Below are 24285 nucleotides of genomic sequence, written 5' to 3'. Positions count from 1 at the left end.
ATTTCTCTCTCTTCCTCAATATTCTATACTTGAAACATTGTGCTCACACCTTCATTTCTTTAGACTTGCTTTTCTTTAGTATTTTGAATATATTTATAATAGCTGATTTAAACTCTTTGTTTAGTAAGCCCAACGTCTGGACTTCCTAAGGGTCATTGACTGCTTTTTCTTTCTGTCTGTGGGTCATACTTTACTGTTTCTTTGCATGTCTCATAATTTTTTTGTTAAAAAATGGACTTTTAAAATAATGTGACAACTCTCGAAATCAGATTCTCTCCCATATGGAGGGTTTGTTGTTGCTGCTGTTTGTTTGTTTGGTGATTTTTCTGAACTAACTCTCTAGTTTGTTTTCTTTGTCATGTGCAACCACTGAAATCTCTGCTCAGTTAGTTTAGTGGTAGCTAGTGATCAGATGGAGATTTCCTTAAGTACATGAACCATTAAATCTCCCTGCCTTTGCTGAGGTGCTCTCTGTATGTTGGGGGCCACCTTCAATGTGTCACCAGTTTACAGCTGTGCCTTAGCCTTCGCATCCTGCTTGTTTAGAGCCTCAAGGTTGGCCAGAGTTGAAAGATCAGGGCCTTCTCAGGTCTTTCCTGGGCTCACACATAGTCCTCCACGTGCTCATGGCATTCTTGAGTCCCAGGAATATATTGGAGCCTTTCAAAGTCCCCTATGGACATCCCATTCCCCAGGTTTTCCTTTTAAACCTTTTGGTCAACCTATTTTTAGCCCCAGCTGGTAATGAGGCATTGGGCAGCTGCAGGGTTAAGCAGTTGTCCCTTATGGTTTCTGAGAAATACTCTGGAGATAGGACAGAGCAAGATCCAAGGCAGGTCTGACAAAGACAAGCTTTCAGAATAGAGCTTTCCAGCAAGCTGCCAGGCAGGTCAAATGGTGGCAGTTCTCTGGGGACGGCACTTTTGGGGAGCTGTACACCGATCTGGCCTCCCCAGTGGCTGCTAGGCGGCTGGTTTTTACAGCTACCATAGTTGTAAGGATGTTGGTTTTCAAGGCTACTGTAGGGCTGGAGGAGGAGGATGGGATTAGTGCAAGTTAAAACAACACACCATTCTTATCAAAATTCAGCCGTTTTTCTTGAATAAATGTTCCTCAGAATGTTTCAGGCCTTTAATTAATTTCCAGAGTTCTGAAAAAGTTGACTTTGACGCTTTTTGGCAGTATTCTTGTTGCTTTTATGGAGGAGCAGATTTTTCGGAGATCTTTACTCTGCAGTCCTGAAAGTTAGCTCCCTATCAGTAAGTACTTCGTTAAACAAGGCACCCTGTGCGACGAGAGTCTGTCATGCACATGCTGTGTGCTCTCTCCCTTACTTTGTCTCATATTCCGTCTTCTTGTCTGTGTATTTGATGTCTCGAAGTGGTCCCAAAGGACTGTTAAGGAGCACAGCTTATTGTAAACCACGGGTCGCGACTCTTCTTTTTAGAAGGGGTTTGCACGCATTGGATGGGCAGCGAACACAATGTGTGGCAGACCAAGAGCATGTTGATCTGCTGGCTCAGTTTCTCATCTTGCCGGCAGAGTCCAACCTTTTCAGTCTGCCCAACTTTGTACATTATCCTCTGGTGAAGTAAATCCATCCTTCCCCCAAGTTAGAGTTGGAAGAGAAGGCACTGATAGCAAAAACGGCCGTTTCCTCTTGATACTGTTGGGATTTGAAATTCAGTCCAGATGTAGCGTTAATTTCTCTATAACAGATCTTAGAGACCTGGTTAACAGCTCGGGTTTTCTGTTAAATATTTTTTTAATCTACGCATTTAAAATCTAAGTTTTCACACATAATATAAATTTGAATTTCTCATAGGACCAGAAGTTTTGAGTTATGAATATTTATTTTATTACAGCTTTTTATTTCAGAGGCCATCAGTCTCCAGCTCTATAAGATGGAAATACAAGTGCCTATTGGTAAAAAGTAAAGAGATTCTTTTCTGAAAAGCTGTGTATGATTGTGTGTGTATTAACGTGTTACAGTGTGTATTTTTTGCCTTTTGTGTATTTGTGTTTTTTTCTTATGTTATATAATAATTTAACCAAATAGTCTAAAATGTGATATCAGATGGTGGTACAATTTTGAAATCTTGAAAGATAAAACTGGAAACATTTGCTTGTATTTTTTTTCACCTCGGAGTGTTTTGTTAATGAGACATTTTATACTGCCATAAACCCAGGGCAACAATAAAGGTGTTGATTGATTTTTGGATGACAAAGGGCTTCTCTAATTGCAGAATTTGACACTTGTGTCACTTGCGCTGTTTTAGGTGAGCAAGACGTGGAAGGTGATTGCGGAAGATGAAGTGCTCTGGTACAGGCTGTGCCAGCAGGAAGGGCACCTTCCTGAGAGCAGCATCTCGGATTATTCTTGCTGGAAGCTCATCTTGCAAGAGTGCCGAGCCAAGGAACACATGTTGCGAACCAACTGGAAGGTAGGCAGTGGCCAGTATCATTACCTGTAGAGGAATAGCCTATGAGGACACGGGAATCCAAGCCCGGGATTCAACACCGAGTCCCGTTACAGCCCGAGGTTAACTGCCAAAATCAGAGAGAGGGGGATGGTGAGCGCACCTTCCACTGTTGGTCATCTCTTGTCTATGTTGTTCGCCATGAGGCTATCTGCCCCCATTTTCAGCCACAGTATTGGGAGCATCCTGTTGTCCTCCAGGAGAGGAAGAGGGAGACTGCGGTGCCAGTCCCCTCCCCTCTGGTGGTTGGGGTCTTTGGAGGTGTGCTCAGTGCAGCCCCCTTTCACTTTCACCATCCTAGATGGATCAAGAAGGCAGAAGCACCCCCTGAATACAAAAGAGGAGCTGAAAATGCTCTTTCCAGGAAACGTATTAAACGTCTCTACGTACTGTCTTCTCTTCCCTCACATAACCTATTGGCTTGCTTCCATAACATTTATCACTTCAAAGTCTCTGCAGAAATGTTAGATCACAGCCCCGAATTTTCCCAGTGAGGTGTTTCTTAGGAAGCGGCTGTCAGGAAGAGTGTTACATAAAGCTGTCGGAGGCATGACGAGACAGTAGTGGGGGAGTGCCTCTCCGCCTGGGTAGCTGGGTATCCAGTTGTTTGGAAGGGATAGAACCACGCTCTTTCCACTCCTGTAAAGGTCAATCCTAATAGACTTTGAGATTAACAAGCTTTTGCTCATTACTGATGGTGACATATTGCCTATGTGCATGTCTGTCCCCAGTCACCTCATAACCTGATTAGAGACCGATACTCTTGATCTGGGCAACCTCACAGTTTTTTTCTAGTGAAGTTAATAGGAGCAGTGTTTCTCTAATTCAGGATTTCTCAGCCCCAGCACTAGTGACATTTGGGGCCAGATAATCCTTTTTGCTTAGGGCTGTCCTGTGTATTACAGGATGTTGAGCAGCATCTGTAGCCTCTCCCCGGGAGAGGCCAGTAGCACTCTCTTCCTCCCTGCAGTCATGACAACCAAAAATGTCTTCAGATGTCAGCAAAGGTCACCTGGGGGGCAAAGTCACCGCTGGTTGAAAACTACCTTTCTAAGGAGAATTTGCATAGCTGTCCTTTCTTGGGCCGTCAAGACAGCACCCTAAGTCGCAATCACGCTGGCCCCACAGCTGCATCCACACCAGGTAATGACCTCGTGTGGAGGTGCCCAGCCCTCCTGACTGTGTGTTTGCTCGGGTGCGTGTGAGGACGCAGCAAGAGGCAGGCCCGAGGCTTTGACAGAGCTGCTTCAGCAGGCTGGGGGCCGGAAAGCAGAGGCTCTACCCCTGGTAGGAGTGGCTGTAATTTCAGGAAAGCTCGAGAGCTGGGCGTGAACTAGGGCCTTTCTGCCTGGAAAGGAGGGATACTTTGAGATTTGTAGGCGTGAGAGCTGGAGATATTCAGGTCACCCTGGCTTGAATTCAGAGATGTCAGACCCAGAGAGAGAAATCAGCAGCTGAGTTCTTTGTTTCCCCTTTGGTAATAGCGAAAGGCTGGGAGGGAGGCAGGGACCTCCTCATCTGGACTGGAGGTGGCAGAAGTGAAGGCGGGTAAAGACCCACCTCTTAGCATCTGGCCCTTAATGTCACAGTATACAAGTGCCATACAGTTTCACTGGATGTCTGTTTAGTGTTTTTTCTCTAACAAGCACCAGGCCATTTGTTTGGTAAGTGCTCAACAAATGGTTGTTGATGGAATGAGCTGGAGTAAACTGCAGGCAGAATGCGAGGGAGGCTTCTCTCTGGGGTGTCACAGGTCCATTTCCTGACACAGCTGAGAATGTACTTGACTGAAATGTTAAATGACGAATCTTGCATTAACTGTAATGATGGGACTCTTATGTGATTCTAGAAAGAAAGCCCTATCGAAACGTGGAAGGTAGTCTTAGAGCAAGTTCCTTTACCTTTGTTTGCCTCCATCTTCTCAGCTCTAAGGTTGGGCTCAGAGGAGCCCCACTCACGGGGTTGCGGCCCTCGCCTGTCTCAGGACGTGTCTACGGCCTTCCTGCAGAGCTCGGCCCATGTCGGCCGCTCAGTCAGTGCTGGCCGTGGAGCTCGGAGGCCTTTGCACACACGTACTGTGGTTCAGTGCTGTGCGTGGTCGACTTCAGGCTGGGCTGGGCAGGTGATTTGGTTTAGTGTCTCCTAGTCAGTGTCTGGAGAAACCCCAGAAGGGACCCCAGAGTTCTCAGGTACCTCCACGGAGAGCATGACCTGTAAATGTGTGAACGTACTTGGACCTGCATTTCAGAGCCAACATGGAAACGGTTTGATAAGCCGGTTCTGGTGGCTGTATATTCCTTTTCCTGGTGTTTGCATAAACTCTTCTTCACTTTGGCATTCTAGGATCTCTCTAAGACCAGAATACCATTGTGGGGTTGGAGCCCATGATGGGGGTGGGGGAAGCCATATGACAGAAATTAGTAGATGCTGTAAGCACACAGGTTTTCATCTCAGGCCCTCTTCTTTCTTTCAGTACCTTTTGCTATTGTCATTTTGGCTGTGGCCCTCACAACAATGACTCCTGAGTCCTTCCCTTCCATCACCATATCTTCACTAGCAGGACAGATCCACTTGGATGTGTCCACTTTTGTCCCTCAGCCTTGGACTTGGCCCTCGAATTAAGTGAGGTCATCATGCAGATTATCATGCACAATGCCTTGAATATAGCTGCTTAATAAATGTTGATTTTAATGGAATGCATGTCATCTTCTAATAATATAAATAATAATAGGAGCTACCATTTATTGAACACTTGCCGTATGCTAAGAACTATGCTTAGAACTTACACAGACTATTTGTAATCCTTGTGCCAGTCCAGCAAAATTGAAATTTAGTCTTGGTATTCCTAACTACCTATTATTCAGTTATTCCTGAATAACTATCCCACTGTTCCCAACATCACACATGTAAATACTTTATATTCCTTCAGATTCCCTTTATTTTTATTTTAAAAATAATTATTTTAGGGCCAGCCCCAGTGGCCTAGTGGTTAAGTTCAGCATGCTCCACTTTGGCAGCTCAGGTGAGGTTCCCAGGTGTGGACCTACGCCACTCGTCTGTTAGTGGCCATGCTGTGACAGTGACTCACATACCAAAAGAGGAAGATTGGCAGTGAATGTTAGCTCAGAGCAAATCTTCCTCAGCAAAAAAAATATACATATATATATATATTTTAATAGATAATGTTCTTGCTACAAATAATTCAAAAGTCACCAAAAGGCATATAGGGGAAATACATCTCCCCCTTGCCTGTCTCCACCTACCACCTAGTTCCCCCCTGAGGAGCAACCCATGTTATGGGTTTTAGGGTTTCCTTTAAATACTATTTCCATGAATCAGAAATAATGTCTTCTTCTGTTTCCCAATCCTGATTTTTATCTCTTTGTATATACTTTTTGGTTTTATTCTGAGAGTACTTATAAGGGTTAACAGGTAAACTATCATTAAATGCTTCCTCGTCTCTGAACTGAATTTCTTTATGTACTTTATGCCTTTCTTCACACACTTGCCACTGCCAGCCTACTGTGGAGTGTCGTTATTTGTGCTCTCATGTTTCCTTCATATCCTGTAATCCCCTTGAGGACCAGGGCAGTGTCTTATACATCCCGTGCCTTCTAATTCAGTGTTTTTCCTGTGTGTGGTAACTCGTAAATGCTGATAGCTTAACATATTAGTTGTCATCTTTGTCCTTTCGAATGCCCAGATTACTTTGAACACAGTATACGCCGTGAAAAATCGCTGTGGAATGTAGGTGAAAGTGAGATGCTTTGTCTTCCAGCTATCCCAAGGATAGTATAAACTGCTTCCCCCTTTTCCTTACACAGAATCGCAAGGGTGCCGTGAGTGAGCTGGAACACATTCCTGATGCAGTTTTATGTGATGTGCATTCTCATGATGGCGTTGTCATTGCTGGGTAAGCAAAAACAATTTTTCACTTAATAGTCTTCATCTTAGGGTCTTTCGTTTTTCATGGACCAAACTCTGAGTCACAGTGACCTTATTTTCCCTTGAGAGGATGTACCTGCCTGCTTACAGCCCACGTGTGAGATGGAAAATCTGCAAACTTCTGTTCCCAGTACTTGAGAGCTCTGGAGTCACTGGAGAGATGGGAATGGTGAGGGTAGATCTGTAATCCCTTTGTCTCAATATCTTTCCTAGCTTTGAGATCACTCTTGTGGCGTGTTATGTTAGATTTTCATTAAGGCAAACAGTTTGTGTTTTATGAAGACATGAAAAAGTCAAGCAAGAATAATAAGTGTTGGCGCGAACAGGTCCTGTTCTTGTTCTCTTGTCCGAAGCCTTTGTTATGCGGAAGGGCTGTGGCCACACGTAATCTTCCTTCCCCACAGTATGTATTCACTATTTAATTTGCCCTGAAATAGGCTGTTTATTTGTCTTCATGGCCAAGAAGATTAATTTTAGCTTCTGTAAATTTCTTTGGCTTCTGTTCCAAAAACCACTTGCATGAATTCTTCATATTTTACTACAGAGATGCTGGTATGTATTCTTTAATGCACAATGAGAAGATCAATTTTCTTTTTGGATTAAGAAGATGTCTTGAACGGTGGTCTCAAGTTGTATACGTAATACCATAAAGTGAGACCAGGATTCTTCAACTTCTGGATTGGCTTTGGAGGGGCCACCTAAGAGAGGGTCCTTCCTGGAGGGAAAAAAAAGCAAAAACAAACCTCGAACTTAGTAGTAGGGGAGTCTTTTTCTTTAAAGAAAAGTCTTGGGGTTGGCCCGGTGGCACAGCGGTTAAGTGCTCACATTCCTCTTCAGTAGCCCTGGGTTCTCCGGTTCGGATCCCGGGTGCAGACATGGCACCACTTGGCAAGCCATGCTGTGGCAGGCATCCTACATGGAAAGTGGAGGAAGATGGGCACGGATGTTAGCTCAGGGCCAGTCTTCCTCAGCAAAAAGAGGAGGATTGGCAGCAGATGTTAAGCTCAGGGCTAATCTTCCTCAAGAAAAGAAAAGAAAAATCTTTCCTTAAAGAGTACTATTTGACTGAAATTCCAAGCAATGAAATTATTGTAATATTTTGTGGTATGTAATGCCTATGAAGAAAATAATTTTACTTTAAACAGGATCTGCCCAGGAGGAATGCTTTTCTTTAGCTTTTGTTTTACCGGCCACAGTTTAGGGGTTAATGCTCTTCTTGGGAGTGCTGTGGAACTATTAGTTTTAGAAAGATTAATGGGCAGAAATCTAGAATTGTGTCCATCCCGTTGTCACTTTGGCTTTCGGCTTCTGCCTCTTGTTCCTCTCGTGTGGGCCTAAGCCTTGCTCATGATACATAAGGGCCTTTCCTCCACTAATTCTGAGATTCCTTGGTGACTGCAGAAGGCACTTATCATTCCAGCTTAGAGGGGTCTCCTAGTATGTTGGAAGACACTTGAGGACAGAACGTTGAGATTGGACTGAAAGATTTATAAAAGAAATTAGAAATAAAGGAGACTTCAGTCTCAAAAGCCAATGATAGATTTCTGATCTGGACACGGACCTTACAAAAGGCAGGCTGGCCAGCAATCCAGATGCCAGGCCTCCTTCGTCTGCCTCTCTGCTCCCTCGAGGTCTGCTCGAGGTTGCTTTGTGCTGGCATAATCTGTAAAGCGATGGCAGAGTTTCGTGGATCGATAAGATGAAACTTGATCTGTGGGTCAGAGAGGCTCCTCACAACTCCTCTTTCTAAGAGAACCTTACGCTTATGGGCTAGCATCAGATACTTCAATCTTGCTTGTATGGAGAGCATCTTGTGTTTATCATTAAAATTTTATCTCGTGGTTACGATGCTTGTTTTCTGGGTCAGATCTTGAATCCCTTTTCATTTGAGACAGCGGTGTTTGTGGTTACCTCATTCCCAATCAATGTTGTATTCACCAGGCTTTCTGCAGTTATGTATCTCCAAGGAGCGTCTTAAAGGGACAGTGGCCACCTCACCGTTTCTTTCTGTCCTACTTACCTTGCATTTCTCGTTTTTCTTCTCCCCTTCTTTTTTCTCTTATTTTTTATGCAAGTGTAATCTGTTCAGAGGCTTAGTTTTATGTATCAATAGCTAAAGTATGTAACATTTTTGTGTTTAAACCTATTAAATATATTTCATGTAGTTGATGGAGAGGAAAGACAGTTGGAAAATCTCTTGCTTCCTCCCAGCTTTTCAGTCCTCTGCATTGTGCTGGTTTGGAGTCAGGTTGCTTAGGCCCAGACTAATTTGTATTACAGTTAGCCTTACAGTGACCTAGTCTTGGTTTTGCCTTATGCTTTCACACAGAACCAGGTAACCTGCCAAAGCTCATCACTCATAAACTCACCTGAGACACTGGAGTCTCAAGTGAACGGGACTGGCCCCTGCTTACCTGAGGCCTGTTTTTCCCAGCAGAGGAAACAGACATCCTTCTTAAAGCTGCTCTGATCTTTCACTCTTTGTCCGTGAATCTTTGCTTCCCTTACTGTCTCATGGATTACCATTTACAATCACCTTTTCCTGATTTTCTGAGCCCTTTGAAATTTGTTTCCAACCTACCTTTCCCCTCAATACTTACCTTGGTGTACCTTTGGTTATTTCCCACACTGTTCTACTTAGTTACCCTCTGGCCACATCCTTTTTTTTTTTTTTTTTTTTTTGCTGAGGAAGATTCACCCTGAGCTAACAGTGCAGTATTCCTCTACTTTTTAGTATGTGGGCCGCCAGCACAACATGGCTGCTAACAGAGCAGTGTAGGTCCATGCCCAGAAACCCAAGCTGGGCTGCCAAGACAAGTGTGCTGAACGTAACCGCTAGGCCACCAGGGATGGCCCATATCTTTTCTTAAAATTGTAATTCATACCTCATATGAATTCATATGTAGATGTAATTCATATCTCATAAAATTCACCCTTTTAAACTATAAAAGTCGGTAATTTTGTGTATTCACAGGGCTGTGTAACTCTTTACCACTGTCTAATTCTAGAACATTTTCATCACCCCAAAAAGAAATCCAGTCTCCATTCTTTAAGGGCCGACTCAAGTCTGTCTCCTCCCACAAGTGTCGATAGCACTGTGGCCTGTCACCCCCACTCCACGCCCCACAGTCTGCCCTTCTCATGACCTCTGCAGAAGTGCTTCTCTGCAGCTCATAAGGCCAGCTAGTCATGTGGCCTCACGGCTGCACGGAAACATTTTTGTTTTATGTTGTTATTTTATTTTGAAATGATTTTTAACTTTACAGCCAGCTATTTTTCCCCAGTTAATTTGTAAGCATCTTTTAAAACTAAAAGTGGTATGGATATTTTATTAAATGCCCTATAGTACTTGTACATTTTTGTCTGAAATTTAATGCACAGATTCCCCGCCCCCCCCCAATGCCTGTATACTGTATTATGTGAGAAACTGGAGAAATTCCTAATTTCTCTTGTCTGTTCTCTGATTTCTTAGTTTTTTCAACTTAGAGTCATACAATTTTAAGCCTGGAAGGGACTTTAGAGATTATCTATTCCAAAACAGTCATTCTGTGTGAGGTGCCTGAGGCTCAGAGGGGTCCGACAAGCGAGGATGGGCACGCGTGCTCTGCTCTGCTCGTTCCTGCACTGCCGTGTCTGTGCGTGGAGCTGGGCGGCGGGGCTGCTGCCCAAGCCCTCGCGTGCTCCTCTGGCAGCTTGTCCATTACAGCCTCACTTGGATTTTTCTTCTTGGTGTGCACCTTTCTTTTCTGTTAAAAATGAAAGCAGTAGTAAAACCATGCTGTTTTTGCAGAACTGTTAGAAAGTGGAGAAGAGAAAGCCACCTAAATCTCAGCATGCTAACACAACTTCTGTTATGGTTTTTGGTGTGTATGGTTTATTTTTCAGTCAGTTTTCCTGTGCGTATTTTTATATTATATAATCATAGTCTACATTACGTTTTTGGCCTTTTTTTAATCACAAAAAAAGAGGGGTTTTTTTTGATGTTATTACATAGTTTTTGTTACTTTGATTTGTTGCAAAGGCTCCTAGGATATAATTATATCCTGATTTTCTTATTAATTCTCCTAGTATTGGACATTGTAGTCATTTCCTGTGTTTTGTTATTATATAGCGATATAACTACTTTATGTATAGAGGTTTGCAGATCTTTTCCTTTTTTGCTACTACAAGTCTTTATTTTAAAATTATAAAACACATGCTTATTGTGGGAACTTTAAATTCCATGTTAGTGTGTAGAATAAAGAGTCAAAGTTCTTCCATTATCCTCCCCTAGTCTGGTTACCTTCCTAGGCTACAGTCTGTAATTACTGGATTTAGGGAATGAATTTATTTTCCAGATTAAGAAATTATTGTAAAATGCCTTCATAACTCTCAATTTAACTTTTTGGTTTGAGGTCTCTAAACCATCCCTCTAGCCTATTCTCCTGAATATGCCTTCCTTCTTCCTATCAGTGCCGTAAATAACCAGAGAGCACGCCTCCCTTCTGTACTATCCACGACTTAACCTCCTGCAATCTGGCTTCTATCTCAGCCCTTCCACTGAGCTACACTCTCACAGGTTGCCTGTGGTCACGAACCAATGGCCTTTTCTTGGCGCATCCCTTTCAGCCTCTTGGTGGTGTTTGATCTTGTTGACTGTACCCCTCTTAAAATGCTGGAGGCTGTGTATTAAGTGTCTTTGTGCCCTCAGAACCTAACACCAGTCCCAGCACCCAGGAAACTGAGGAAAGTGTGTATGGGCTGAGAACTCCTGGCTCTTCTGAGGCCTTGCCCTCTCTGAGCTTCCTTACCTTTGACCTGTCCAAGCTCCTTCTCTGGCCCTTATTCTTGCCTTTCTGTGCTCTCATTTGGCCACTCAGCAGTGATATGCAGCAGCCCAGAACACAGCTGAACTAGTTGTTTTCTTTGCTGGTCAGATAAGTGGAAGGTCCTCTATCTGAGAAAAGCAATTCAAACACAGCCTTTACTTTGATTTTCTAGCTAAAATTTCTCATTTCTTTAACTTGAAAGAAATTCGTCTTCAGAATCTGGTATATGTATGTATTCTGTACCAATTCAGAGTGGTATAGAAACCAATCTCTATACAACAAGCCACCTCTCTCTTTCCAAGTTCAGCTCTAGCTGCATTCCTCTGTGATATGATAGCACTTCTGAAGTGTAGTGAGGTTTAGTGTGGGCTTTCCTTGTATTTTAGAAGAAGAGATGTTATCTGGAAAATTTGTTGATAATAAGTGATTAGGAAGCATGGTTTTTCTTTGTTTTGTTTTTCGATAGTGACAGCTCTGAGAATTTTCGAATGTTTTTCAAATTGTATGTTTATCATTGAGGAAAAAGAATAGAAGAGGCGAGGATGTGGCCGCACCCCTGACTTATTCTGTGACGCTGAGACGGTTCTCTTTCTTCCCACTGCACTCTGGAAATTAAGTGTTGAAAAGAGATGACATCATAGTTCAGAAAGGTCACATTAAAAACCTGAGACCTAGGTGTAGGTATAACTTGCCAGAGGTCTGTTTGCTTTACTGCCACCTAGTGAAGGAGAGCATCTCAGGTAGAACTTGCAGGAGAAACTCAAGCCTGGGGCTCAGTGGAGGCCTCGTGCCAGCTCTGCTAACCATTAAGCTATTAGCTCACCAGAAGCTTTTATCAGATGCCCAGGAGTATGGTGGTGTTTTTGCAATAAACTCGCTCCTCACTGTTACTGAAGATTCATAAGCTGAAAGCATTTCAGTTTGCATGAGAAAGCACACTTTTCTATTCACATTAGAGGACCATTTCCCCCCATTTAGGTTTAAAAAAATATCAAGCACCCTCTTTGTTTTGAGGTTTTTCTCAACACTCCTAAATTGTTTTTCTCCCCCCATTCTGCTGGTGTGATCTGCCTTTTTAGGGTACAGTTCCTGCCTTTACTGGAAGGAATAGTGGCTATGTATCCATGTTCTCCTCTGCCAAGTGTGGTTGGAGGGAATGCTGTATCATTTAACATCGCAAACTGTTAGCTATCTTCTTTCCCTAAAAATATCCAGTTGTCCCGTTTGGTCTAATGCATTTTCATCCATCTCCATTCTCTTTGAGACGACACAACAAAACTGTGACACCTCTCTAGCTGCCCAGTGGCCTCTGGCTGTTGTTGTAGCTTTCTCTTTATTAGCTCGGTCTGTCCACACAGCCTGGACATCAGAGGCAAGAGAGTTTCCAGTCTTCTGTAGACATGAAGCAAAATTTTGAGCTTCCAGTTTATATATGTAGAATTTGATGTCTGAATCTCTGGTTGGTTCAGTTTGCCCATTGGCACTTCTGTTGGAATATTATCATTGTTTATAACTGAGAACTGTTTGAAAATATCAGCTCAAACATAGGTGTGCATCTAAGGTAACTTGAAATACCTTGCTTTTAGCCATTTTTTTACTCCACTTTTCCCAGTAATTAAAAATATGCCTTTGTATTGACCGTGTTCCATGCCAAAATATGACTTTTGATCTGAAATAGTGTGTATTTCTCCTGAATTTTAAAATATTTTCTATTCAGGAGCTGAAGACCTCAAGGATTATGTTTCTCATACTCTGCTAGTTTCATGTGCGTGTATAAGAAATAGATAATACCTAGGATTACTTTGAGGTTCATGAGATAACAGATGCTTTGTAAATATAGATTGGTGATAAAAGTTGCATTACATTAATGTCACCCCATATTAATACTTACTTAGGACATGCTTTCTATCTTTCTCCTTTTTAAAAAACTTTTTCTCTTGACCGTTTTCCTTTCAACCTTGTTTTATATAGATTTTGTGCTGCTGCTTGTTATGACATTGGGCTGTTTCCCATAAGGAATTTGATCATTACCCATTAGGGACCTCCTTTTAAAAATACTTACATTTATTTATTTATTTTCTGCTGTGAGGTATACCTGCTCTTCTGGTAAATAAGTCTGAGGTAAGATATTGATAAGAGACTAGAGGAGAGCATTGCATTTGTTATATCCTTAATGAAGGAGCTCCAGAATATACTTAATAAATACTGGTGAACTCATGACTGCATTTATGCATCTCTGGTTCTCCAAGGAATAATGGAAAGGGCCCCAGCTACAATAACTCTGCATAATCATCATTGACTCTGACTCTATTGATTGTGATTAACCAAGATGTATCGAAAACAGTTTTAAGTGTGTAGTGCATGTATCTCGTAAGGTCCATTAAGATGTTCATTATTTTTCAATTGATGCGTCTTAAGCTGCACTTGATGTCTGTAGTGGTGCATTCCACAGAAAGACTGCACTGCGGATGGAGTTCATTTTGTTAATTGCATCATACGACACAATTATGTTTCATAGAAAACAGTAAATACTCTTGATTTCATTGATTTGTAATCTTTAGTATTACAAAAGAAGTATGGAGCACATGAATAGTTCTTAAAACCTCTACATGTTAAGGACATAAATGTTTCTGGAACTGGGCTTTGCACTTTTAGGAGCCTCTGCCTCATTGCTTTGCAGGCCTTAAACCGCTACAGTCTTCTAAGTTTGAGTCAGTAGGTTCATTCGTTCAACGTTGACTAAGCGCAGATGAATACTGCAGACACATCCCTTGTTTGCAGGCCTATGAGGGATACAATTACAGGTGGTTATGGAATGGCATGGGAAATGTTAGGGTAGGGGAAGAGCAGGACACATAGCACACTGGGGAGAGGCACCTCGTACAGGCACAGAGGCAGGCCGGATTCCTCCTGGGAAGTGACTTCTCATCTGAGGCTGGAAGGATGAGTAGGAGTTGACCAGGGAGAGTTGTGTTTGGGGCAGGTATGCAACTACCTTATACATATGCAGTCCCTCGTCACTCCCAAACCAACAGTGGGCATTAATAATCCATTACAGCACTTACTTTTCTGGTGAACTGGATGGAATACAGCTTCAGAATCCTCCTCAACGCAGGGCTGTGGGCAGCCACTACCAGTTTATTGGATTTGACACACAAATGAAACCGTTTGCTGTTCCTAGCCTGAGGTCTCATATCAAGGCTCCTTTTGGCTGCTGTGAGTACCTGCTCAGAATAGAGTTGTGACTTTGTTTGGGGGTGAGTGTGGCCCTGTAGAGGGTGAGGTTTAACCAGTCATTCCATGTGTGCTCCCACATCACCGTGAAGCTAGTGTGGGAAGCACTGTTGCATCTGCCCAGCCACATACTCCTTGCCAGCATGTTGAGCTTTTTTTGGCTTCTTGCCTTCCAGTTGAGGTGTAGTGGTAGAATTGATGAGTTAGGGTCAGGGGCTATGTCCTGCAAGCCTGAGTCACAGTGTTGAAAACAGTAAATTTCTCATATTGCACTTAAATGGAGATGGTTTTTAAAAGCTGTATTTGTTTAAAGATACTGTCATTGGAGGAGGCGGCAGTTTGAGAAAAGCCTGGGGACCTGTTGTGATCCTAGCTGTGCCACTAAAATGTTTCTTGCGACCTTGGATAAGTCACTTAACCTTACTTCCAGGATTCTTAAAACGACCCTCCAGGTTCTTGTGAAGAGCCTTGAAAAAAATTGTTTTTAGCAAATAAGCACTGGCATCTGGAAATAAAATGGAAATATCCCCCACTCCTCCCACCCCATTGGATATTTATACAAGAAGAAAGGTTAAAGGTGGTTTTTAGCTGTACATGTCTTCTTTTTTCTTTGGATCTCTTAGTCTAAATAAGTAGTCTGCTATTGGAAACTTACTAGTTAATGAAAGCTCTTTGGTGGTAAATCATTTTAAAGTGGCAATTGCTCTGGCGTGCCAAGCCTGAGAGAGGCTCTATTCCCATTCTTTCAACAAAAAATCAGCTGCGGTCTCTGACCTATTTATTTGGAGGTAAACTCAACCTTGCCAAGTGTGAAAAAGATTGGGAAAGCCTCGAGTTGCGCTGGTCCGTGCTGTGGGCTGGGGCATCCTTACTCATTTGGAAAAGGCTCCTTTCTTCTTCGGTTTTTCTTTAGTGTTCTTACATCAGCTAATATATTAGTTGCAGTTGTACTTTGCACGACACTAATTAGAGAGCCATCAACGTTGGGTCCAAAGGCTTACTGACAATGCAACTGTCATAGTGGTGTCTTAATTGGTTGAGTGTAATTGTCATTAGGCAGCGATAAAGACATCTGGAGCTCTGGAGAAAAATCAGCCTTTTTTCCTACCTCGCTTCCGTATCTTTTCTTGCTTCTCCTGGCCAGTGTTGTTGAGTGCTTTTAGATCACGTTTAGGGTTTGGTCCAGGTCCCTCTGCCCCAGCCAGTGTTTTACCCTCATGTCTGTTTCTTTAGCACAAATTCATTAGCCCTGAGCCTGATCCCCACTGCTGTGGTTGCTCTCACCTGTGCGAGATTTTAGAGCCTACTGCTGAGTTATCACACAATACCTGCTGAAATAGGATATTTATTCTCTATTGCCATCATAAAGGGGACTTAGAGTCTTTTATATTTTGCCTCCTCAGTCATTTTGCAGCAAAACATTTATGCTGTTATCATGCTCTCTGGCTATGAAGAATGGAGTTAATTTAAATGGATATCTATGGAAAATTTCATGTTCACTGAAATAATTTAGCTTATCCTTTGTTTAAAAGATTTTTAATCAGCTTGGAGATAAATGCAAGAAGTCTAATGCGTATCCATGTGTGCATTCTGGGTGTTTCCCTGATCAGTAGTGCGAAAAGGTGGGCAGTCAAAATAAAAGGTGCCACTCAAACCAGTCGGGTTGTTGCTTATGGACACCCCCTTTCAATCACCATTTATTTATCAGCTGTGTGTAAGACCCTGCGGTGGAGGCTACGGCAGTGAGGGACTGCCTTCTCGAGGACTTTACTGTCAAGTTGAGGGACATCGTTTCTCAGATACAGGGCATAGTAGTTGAGTCAGAGAGGGCTGCATGGAAGAAGAGGGCCTGTGCTAGACCTTGAGGAGTTGCTAGGCTTGGGCTTGGTCAGTGTTCTCAATCTTGGCTGCACGTTAGGAACATGCCTGGTTCCACCTCCAGAGAGTCAAATTTAATTGATCTGGGGTGTGCTTGGGTATCAGGAGTTTTGAAAGCATCCCAGGTGATTCTAATGTGCAACCAACATTGAGACCCACTGGGCTGGGTCGTGAGGAGGGAGGGCACTCCAGAAAGGTGGGTAACATGAGCCAAGGTTCAGAGACAAGAGTATTTGGGAGCCAGGGAATGGCAGGCTTTTCTGGAGGCCAGCTCATGCTAAAGAAGAGAGACAATGAGACTGGGGACAGGGGGAACATGTTTTGGAGGAGGGGGGGTTTTCAGTGCTAGGCCCGGTGGTTAAAACTTCACTCAGTAAGGTGTTAAGGCCTAAGTATTTACGGGGTGCTTCCGAAGTATCAAGTGCTATTGTGGTCTGACTGTTCTAGTCGTTGGATTCATAGCTGTGAGCAGGACCTAGCCCCTGACCTTAGAGGCTTGTAGGTTCTCAGGGGAGATGAACCGTCAGATAATCACCTCACACAATTGCCACAAGAGAAAAGTCCAGGCTGCTGTCACGGGAGATCATAGGGCACATGGTCTAGTGGAGGATAGGGGAGAACGATTCGTGAAGTCAAGTTTTTTTGAGGGCTTGGCGTGTGCGGGGTTGACTGGAGGTGGCAGAGGCTCTGAAGTAGGCTGTCATGGTGCGGCTGTGAGCTGTGGAGGGACTTAGACCAGGTGGCATCCCTGGAAGTGAGAAGAAGAGACAGGCCTGGCGACCTGGTGGCTCTAGCGGTGTGGGTAGTGGGCAGAGAGGTTGAGGAGCCCTTCGGGTTTGCACCAGTGACCTGGGACTGATGCTGTCGCTGACAAAAATAAGGAATTGAGCAACAGTCTAGGTTGGCAGTGAGCTGCAGCTTTTTGAGGAGAACATGTGTTTCATTTTAGACACGTGGAGTCATAGTGTGGGTGGGACAAGTTCATAGGAGAAAAGACTCGTCAGGAACCTTGTAGATGTGAGCAGAATGCTCATCTCTGTGCGATCTCTGCCCTCCCGCTCTTCTTCCCTCAAATGGAGAGGTCACGTAGTTGTATCACACTGTCGTGTGCTTCAGCAGTTTTTCAGGTTTTGGTTTGTTGTTGCTTTGCCTTGGAACTCATTGTATAAAGGCGCCTTGGGAGGCTGGAGCTCAGGACACTAAAGTCCCCTCTTCTGTACCCCTCTGCTCCCCACTGTGGCCCCTAAGGGGCGCCACAGAGAACCACGTGAAGACGCCTGGTGTGGTTCGATCCACAGGCAATAAAAAACAGAATGACCAAGACTGAGAGAGAGGAAATACATTTTCCTTCTTTGTGCACTTCTTTTTCTCAAAGTTTCTTTGTTCTCTGATCTGCTAAATTCCTTCTGTCTGTCTCTCTCTTACCTTCTCTGTATTTCTGAAAGACGATGCCATCCTCTTCACCTTTCCTTTCTGAAGTGGCTGCTTCCTTTCACCTGGAATTTAAGCTTAAGAATCTAATCACACACAGAGTCTAGAAATGCAGACAGGTTACCTCTGTTTAGTGTCTCTGTGGCTAAGCTAGAGGCCTTACGCCAGGGAACACCCAAGTTGTTTTCGGGGTGTCAAGGTGAGCCTGCTGGTTTTGCTGCAGCGGGGTGTGTGTTCCTGTGTAGGCTCCTCGTTAAGAAGGGTGATCTGGAATGCTGCCTGGAGAGTCTGGGAGCCAGCGGCCGTGCTTTGGCTGTGGTGATATCAATATCCGCCCTTGCTCGTGCATCGCCAGGCTTAATGACACTCGCGCAGTGAGCGTTTCTATTTACTGGAGGATCAGTGGTCAAACAGAGGCTGCCAGTCCAATTTTAGAAAGCATGTATCTCCTCTTTGGCTTTTTACACCACATACACACTCTCTGGTGTCATCTTGTGGGGAGAGAATTGAATCCTCCAACTTAGGGAATTTGTGTGACAGAGTGACCTTTGAATTGTGTAATTATGTCTTTACTGTCATTTAGTAATTTGAGGGAAATACAGCTACATTTAGTAAATGAATCACTCTTGAATTAGTGTTCTTAGTTTCTTTATTAAGAAATCTCACATGAGAAATTGATCTATAACTGCCTCAGAAATATGTCATGGATTTCAGCAATTAAATCTCAGCGGTTATCTTGTTACACTTTGTATTATAATGTGGGATCCAAGAAACCCTGAAAGAACAATGGCTTGGGCCTCAGGAAGACTGTGAACCCCTTAAAATTGTCTGCTGTCTTTGTGTCTGTGTGGGTGCATCAGGGGCCTCTTAAGGCATTTCTAACACACCTCCCACAGTTGCTGTATGTGTTGGATCAACCCTCTGTAGCAGATGTAAGGAACTTAGCGTAAATACCTCAATGGCAGGCAGTGCACCCCCTCGTCATCTGGCCATTCCATTATCCTAGGGGCCTCATGTCTGAGCGGTTCTGGCCCTGCCTGGGCTTTGATGGAGAGCATCGTTTGTTGGAGTGGCAGTAGTAATAAGAGAGAGTGAGTGCTCCTGTTTTCTAAGTGGGCAAAACCAGGGAGTGTCATGCATTTCGGCAGGAGCTTTTCATGAGAAGGGAGCATTGTCTGGCTGCTAAAGGCAAGATTTAATTGTTTCAGCAAATCAATTAGTCTTTGGGGACTTTAATCAGTCAAATCTGATGCATGGATGAGGCATTAGAAAGCTTGTGCCTGTAAGACCATTAGTCCTTAGCGTTTCTCTCTCTCTCTCATTCGTGTGTAAATAAATACTGTGGCTTCCATACATTCCTGTTAGTGATTCCTTTACTGGGAAAACTTAAGGTAGCAGATTGGTTATAATAGTGTAAAAGGAAAAACAAGGAGATCTTGATACCCAATTTTTTATTCAAATGTTCTCATTTGGAATTGTCACTATTGTGCTGTGAGAACATGAAACATGTTCACAGCCTTCTGCTGTCTAGTTGACATTTTCTCCTGTGGATGTTACTCATCTGAACGGTGTCGCAGGAGTGCTTCCACACCGACCAAGGCTTATTCCTCTGTTGTTTGAAGGCTCTGCCCATTTTCTCCACCATGGCCCTGCTCTACGTTCCCCGTTTGGAACCAGGTGTCTCTTTCTTTTCCAGATACACATCAGGGGATGTGAGGGTGTGGGACACCCGCACCTGGGACTACATAGCTCCCTTCCTGGAGTCGGAGTATGAGGAGGACGAGCCTGGAATGCAGCCATATGTCTCCTTTGTGAGGATAAACAGCTCGCTGGCGGTAGCGGCTTATGAGGATGGTAAGTAACCGCAACCCTCCTCCCTATTAAGGAAAAAAAAAGCATTACAAAAATTAAGCAGCTGTGGCCGGCTCCCCCCGTAATCCCTCCATACATACACGTGGGCACACACAAATGTTCACACACATACACTCACTCTTGCCTTTATGTGAAGAAGTTGGCCAATAACCCTCAATGCATTAGTAGGCATTGGAACACAGCACCCATTAAAACTGATGTTTAATTCCTACTGGAACTGTCGGGCTGGGTTTTAGTGCCAGACACGAGGCTGGCCAAGCCATCTTAAGCAAATAACTTGTTTGGTGTAAAATATTAAATATACTTGGCCTACATTTCCTTTGGTCTCTGCTCAATCCAAAGGGAACAGTGAAAAGGGGATAGACATAGATAATCTGTTGACAGATTTGGAGATAGAAAGATAAAAGTCAGTGCCTACATTTTCCTGGCGCTTAATTACCATGCAGGATAACCTTTGGGTCATATGTGGTCTCTCTGGGCAACTGTGGGTATACAGAACTAGGAAAGAATAGTCTAAAATTAGTTTTACGTAAGTAATGAAACATGTGACAGTTTACAGCTAGTCGGAATAATAATTTCGATGGGTATGATATCCTATACTCTCACCTCTCATGCCCCTAACTTCCATTATGTTGTAAAGTTTGAATCTCCAAAAGCCTTGTTTCCCCACTTGCCTAGAAGCTGAACCACAGACTGTTGCACAATGTTAAGTGTCCGTGTCGTGGCACTGTTGCAGGTCTTCAGAGTCACTGTAACATTATCGGCTGGCTCAGAGAGACCAAAGTATAGTAAAGGAGCTAATGGGCGTTTTATATCCATATGCCGTTTAAAAATGGGGCTGAAATCTTATATGTTTCCATTTTATTACTTTAACAACATGAAACCTGTTCTTTGGCTTTGACATTAGTAGATGCCATTGATGGGTTACTTTTTTTTCAGCCTTTAGAAATTCAGCTAAGCTGTGTCTGTGGTATGTAATATTTCATATGTGTTTCTTGAGATCCTGGATGGATAACAGATGAGCAGCTTAGTGTGTTTGCTACTTTCTGAATTATCAATGAGTTTTTTAAAAAACAACTATGCAAAGGTTGCCGTATTTTTAAGTTAGAATCACACAGTTTCAGAATCATATCATCATCTCCCCCTGCCGCACACACGTGCGTGTGCACACACACACGTTTTTCTTCAGATGGGGAAACTGAGGTCCAAGAGGTCAGCTAAGTGGTTTGCTTGAGGCTGGTTGTTAGTCAGTCGTGAATCCAGGTCTGTGATTGCGTCTCCTAGGCCATGCCGTGGTGGTAGTGCTGTTCATGTGCTACCGGACACAGACGCTGGGAGGAATGTGTGCTTGCTAGCTCACGTCTCAGGCTTTGTGAATTTGGGAATAGAGCTTGAGGCGATGCGCAGGTGTGCTGCTGGTTTTACCTTGTTGCTTAGAATTGTCTCTGTTGCCCTCGTCCCTGTTGTTGCCAGAAATATTGGAGAGCCGTGGAGAGAGGATAGAGAAACTTCTTCCTTCAGCAGCTAATTACCCAAATATGTTTTAAATACTTGGTTTTAAAACAAATTCCATAGTTAAAATTCGAACAGAGCAAAAAAATATAAAATGTATAAGAAAACGTATCCAAAAAGAAGTTGAAGTGTTCCTCACGCTCCCTTGCCTCTGGCCTGCCTCATTTGACGCGTGGTCCTACCTACGCTGTGTGTTTCTGCGCCTCGCTGCTTTCACCTCATGGCTCATCTTGGTCTCTTTCGTATTGGCACTGATAGGGAAACCTTATTCTTTTTCAGCCTGTATAGTATTGCATTATGTGGCTGTATTATAATTTATGTTTTAGGGCCCTTAGTGATGCACATTTGCACTGTTTATTTTTGTTATTAAAAACAATGCAGTAAGCAATATGCTTGAACAAACACCATGATGGACTCGTGCAAGTATATCCATGGGGTAAATTACTAGTAATTATTGGGTTGGAGGGTACAGATGCTTTATGTTTTGATAAACATTACCAAATTGCCCTTCAAAAAGGTTTCACTAGTTGATAGTCTCACCAAAACGTGTAAGAGTGACTGCTTCCTCCTGCTTGTCTGGTAGGTGGAAATGGTACTTCACTGTTTCTGTTTGCCCTTCTGTATAAGAATACATGAACGTCTTTTTGTTGTGTTATTATTTCTTTTTCTTTCTTTGCACGTTGTTCTTTCCCCATTTTTCTTTGGGTTGTTATATTTTCTGGTTGAAAAGAAATAGCTAAGGAAGTAACCCTAGTCATAACTATTTCGAGTATTTTTTGTTTGTCATTTATTCTTCAGTGGACTTTGTTTAGGGTTTATTTTTCTAGATGGTAGTTGTGTGTATATACACAGTGCGTGATTTTTGAATTCATAAAGGAATGGTTTTATTTTGTAATGTTTTTGACTAAATACATTTTTGGCGATGTAAGATCAAACTAATATAAGCAGTTATACATTGAGAAGTCTTGCTCCTCCCCATTTTTATCCACACCATTCTAATGGAATCATATATTTTAGTTTCTTCTCTATCCTTGCAGTATTTCTGTATTGCAAACAAGCAAGTATGAATAAGAAGCAAGTTCTTACTCACCCCCACTTTTAAAATTTTTAATTGTTATTTTTTTGGTGAGGAAGATTGGTCCTGAGCTAACATCCGTGCCAGTCTTCCTCTGTTTTGTATGTGGGATGCCACCACAGCATGGCTTGATGAGTGGTGCATAGGTCTGTGCCCGGGATCCGAACCTGCAAACCCTGGGCCACCGCAGTGGAATGTGTAAACTTAACCACTACACCAGTGGGCTGCCTCTCTCCACCCCTTTTTAAACAAAAATAGCATACTACTTTGTATTATTCCACACCTTGGCTTTTTTCCCTTAATGACATCTTGAGAGGTTGTCTATGTCAGTGTACAGAGAATGCCCTCCTTTTTCCTACCTGGATAGTATTCCTTTGTGTACATGTACCTTGGTTCATTTACACAGTCTCTGATTTAGGAACAGTTATGTTGTTTCTGATCTTTTGCTATTACAGTGTTGTAAAGAAAAATCTTAAACGTGATATTTCGTGTGAGTGCAGGAAGAATAGTTTCCTATAAAATGTCTGAGCTGAGGGTAAATGCAAATGGCGTTATGCTGGTTTGCACTCTTAACAGCAGGGTATGAAGGTGTGACCATTTCCTCACAATTTTATCAGCAAAATATGTTTCAAACTTTTATGTATTTGTCAATTTGATAGATAAGAAATGGTATCTATGTGTAGTTTCAATTTACATTTCTTAGTGTTAGAGAGTTTGAAGTTTTTTCATATTTGTACCTGCTACTTATAATTCTTTCTTTTTCATTTGTTACTGCTGTGGTTCATTTTTCATATTTGAATCTTGATCAATAGAGAGTTCATCCTTGGATAGTATAAGATATAAATCTGAGTCCAGTTGTATGTCACTTAACAACAGGAGTATGTTCTGAGAAATGCGTCGTTAGGCAATTTCATCCTTGTGGGAACGTTATAAAATATATTTACACAAACCTAGGTGGTACAGCCTACTACACACCTAGGCTGTATGGTTCTAATCTTATGGGATCACCGTCAGATACGCAGTCCGTCGTTGACCAAAATGGTCTTATATGGCATGTGACTGTGTATCTTTTCTCCAGCATCTCTTGTCGGAAAGCACATCTCTACCTCACTGGTTAGAGGTGCTGTCTTTGTAAGTTTTTAGATACGAAATTTTTTTAGTATTTGGATCTGTCCCCGGATGTTGCGTTCTGTCCCAGTTGGACTGTCTAGTTGTTTACATTTACATCATCGTGTTTGTCCTTTTGGGTTTCATGTTATGCTCAGGGGGATTTCCCCTACTCTGACATTAGTTAAATCTGTGCTGCTTCCATGGCTGCGTCATTTACATTGAAATCTTTGATTTGTCTCAAATTCCTTTTGGTATTGGGATTATTTCTTCGATAGGAGCTTTTGTGTTTTTTGCTCCCTTCTCACTCTGAGCTTGTTTTACCAGTCTGATTGGGGCTGTTACTATTTCTGAGATAAACAGCAACTTCTCGTTTTTCCCCCAGACCTCAGGTGGCGTTGGTTTTGGTCTCACTTCAGTTTAACAGATTGACACTGTGATATTTATACCAACATATTCATGAGTAGCTACTTCTGGGCAAAGACAGATTGAAATAATCAAACGCACATTTTTAGATTGCTCCTTTCCAGGAGCAGGAACAGGCACTTCTTAGGCACAACATGGCAAAAAGGAAATTTACCTTGTGTGGTCTGCTGTATAAAATTTGTGACTGCACCCCACAGAAGGGAAGAATAAGAGAATAAAATGAGTTAATGAACTTCAACTCCCTGGCTGTGCCAAAGGGAAGCTCTGTAGCCATTGAGACCCCCTTGATGGTCTCCACATCTCCCCAGAAGGAGGCAGATCCAGAGAGGGAAATGCAGACTGCTTTGGGAGACAGAAAGTCATCCCTACATCCTTTTTAGCCTCCTTGCCCTGTAGGAACACTGTCCACCCACCTGGGCTGTTGAGATTTGGCAAGGTGATCCACAGTAGTGATTTTTTGAATTCCAACCCCCTGGCCTCATATTTCTTCTGCCTTGTTTCCGATTGTCAGCACTGG

At 42.9% G+C, this 24285-nt stretch overlaps 1 protein-coding gene across 1 annotated transcript in view; it reads left to right on the top strand.

Moving 5' to 3' along the window:
• Positions 1-24285, top strand: part of FBXW8 (F-box and WD repeat domain containing 8) — a 113198-nt gene that overhangs the window by 27201 nt on the left and 61712 nt on the right. The window contains exons 3-5 of the mRNA XM_023647074.2: positions 2280-2444; positions 6305-6393; positions 19473-19630. Of these exons, the coding sequence (XP_023502842.1) occupies positions 2280-2444; positions 6305-6393; positions 19473-19630 (412 nt within the window). The remainder of the gene's footprint in view (positions 1-2279; positions 2445-6304; positions 6394-19472; positions 19631-24285) is intronic.

Source organism: Equus caballus, chromosome 8, assembly GCF_041296265.1.
Source record: "Equus caballus isolate H_3958 breed thoroughbred chromosome 8, TB-T2T, whole genome shotgun sequence".
NCBI lineage: Eukaryota > Metazoa > Chordata > Mammalia > Perissodactyla > Equidae > Equus > Equus caballus.
The sequence above is the reverse complement of the archived record's forward strand: the minus strand, read 5'-3'. Positions and strand labels throughout refer to the sequence as shown.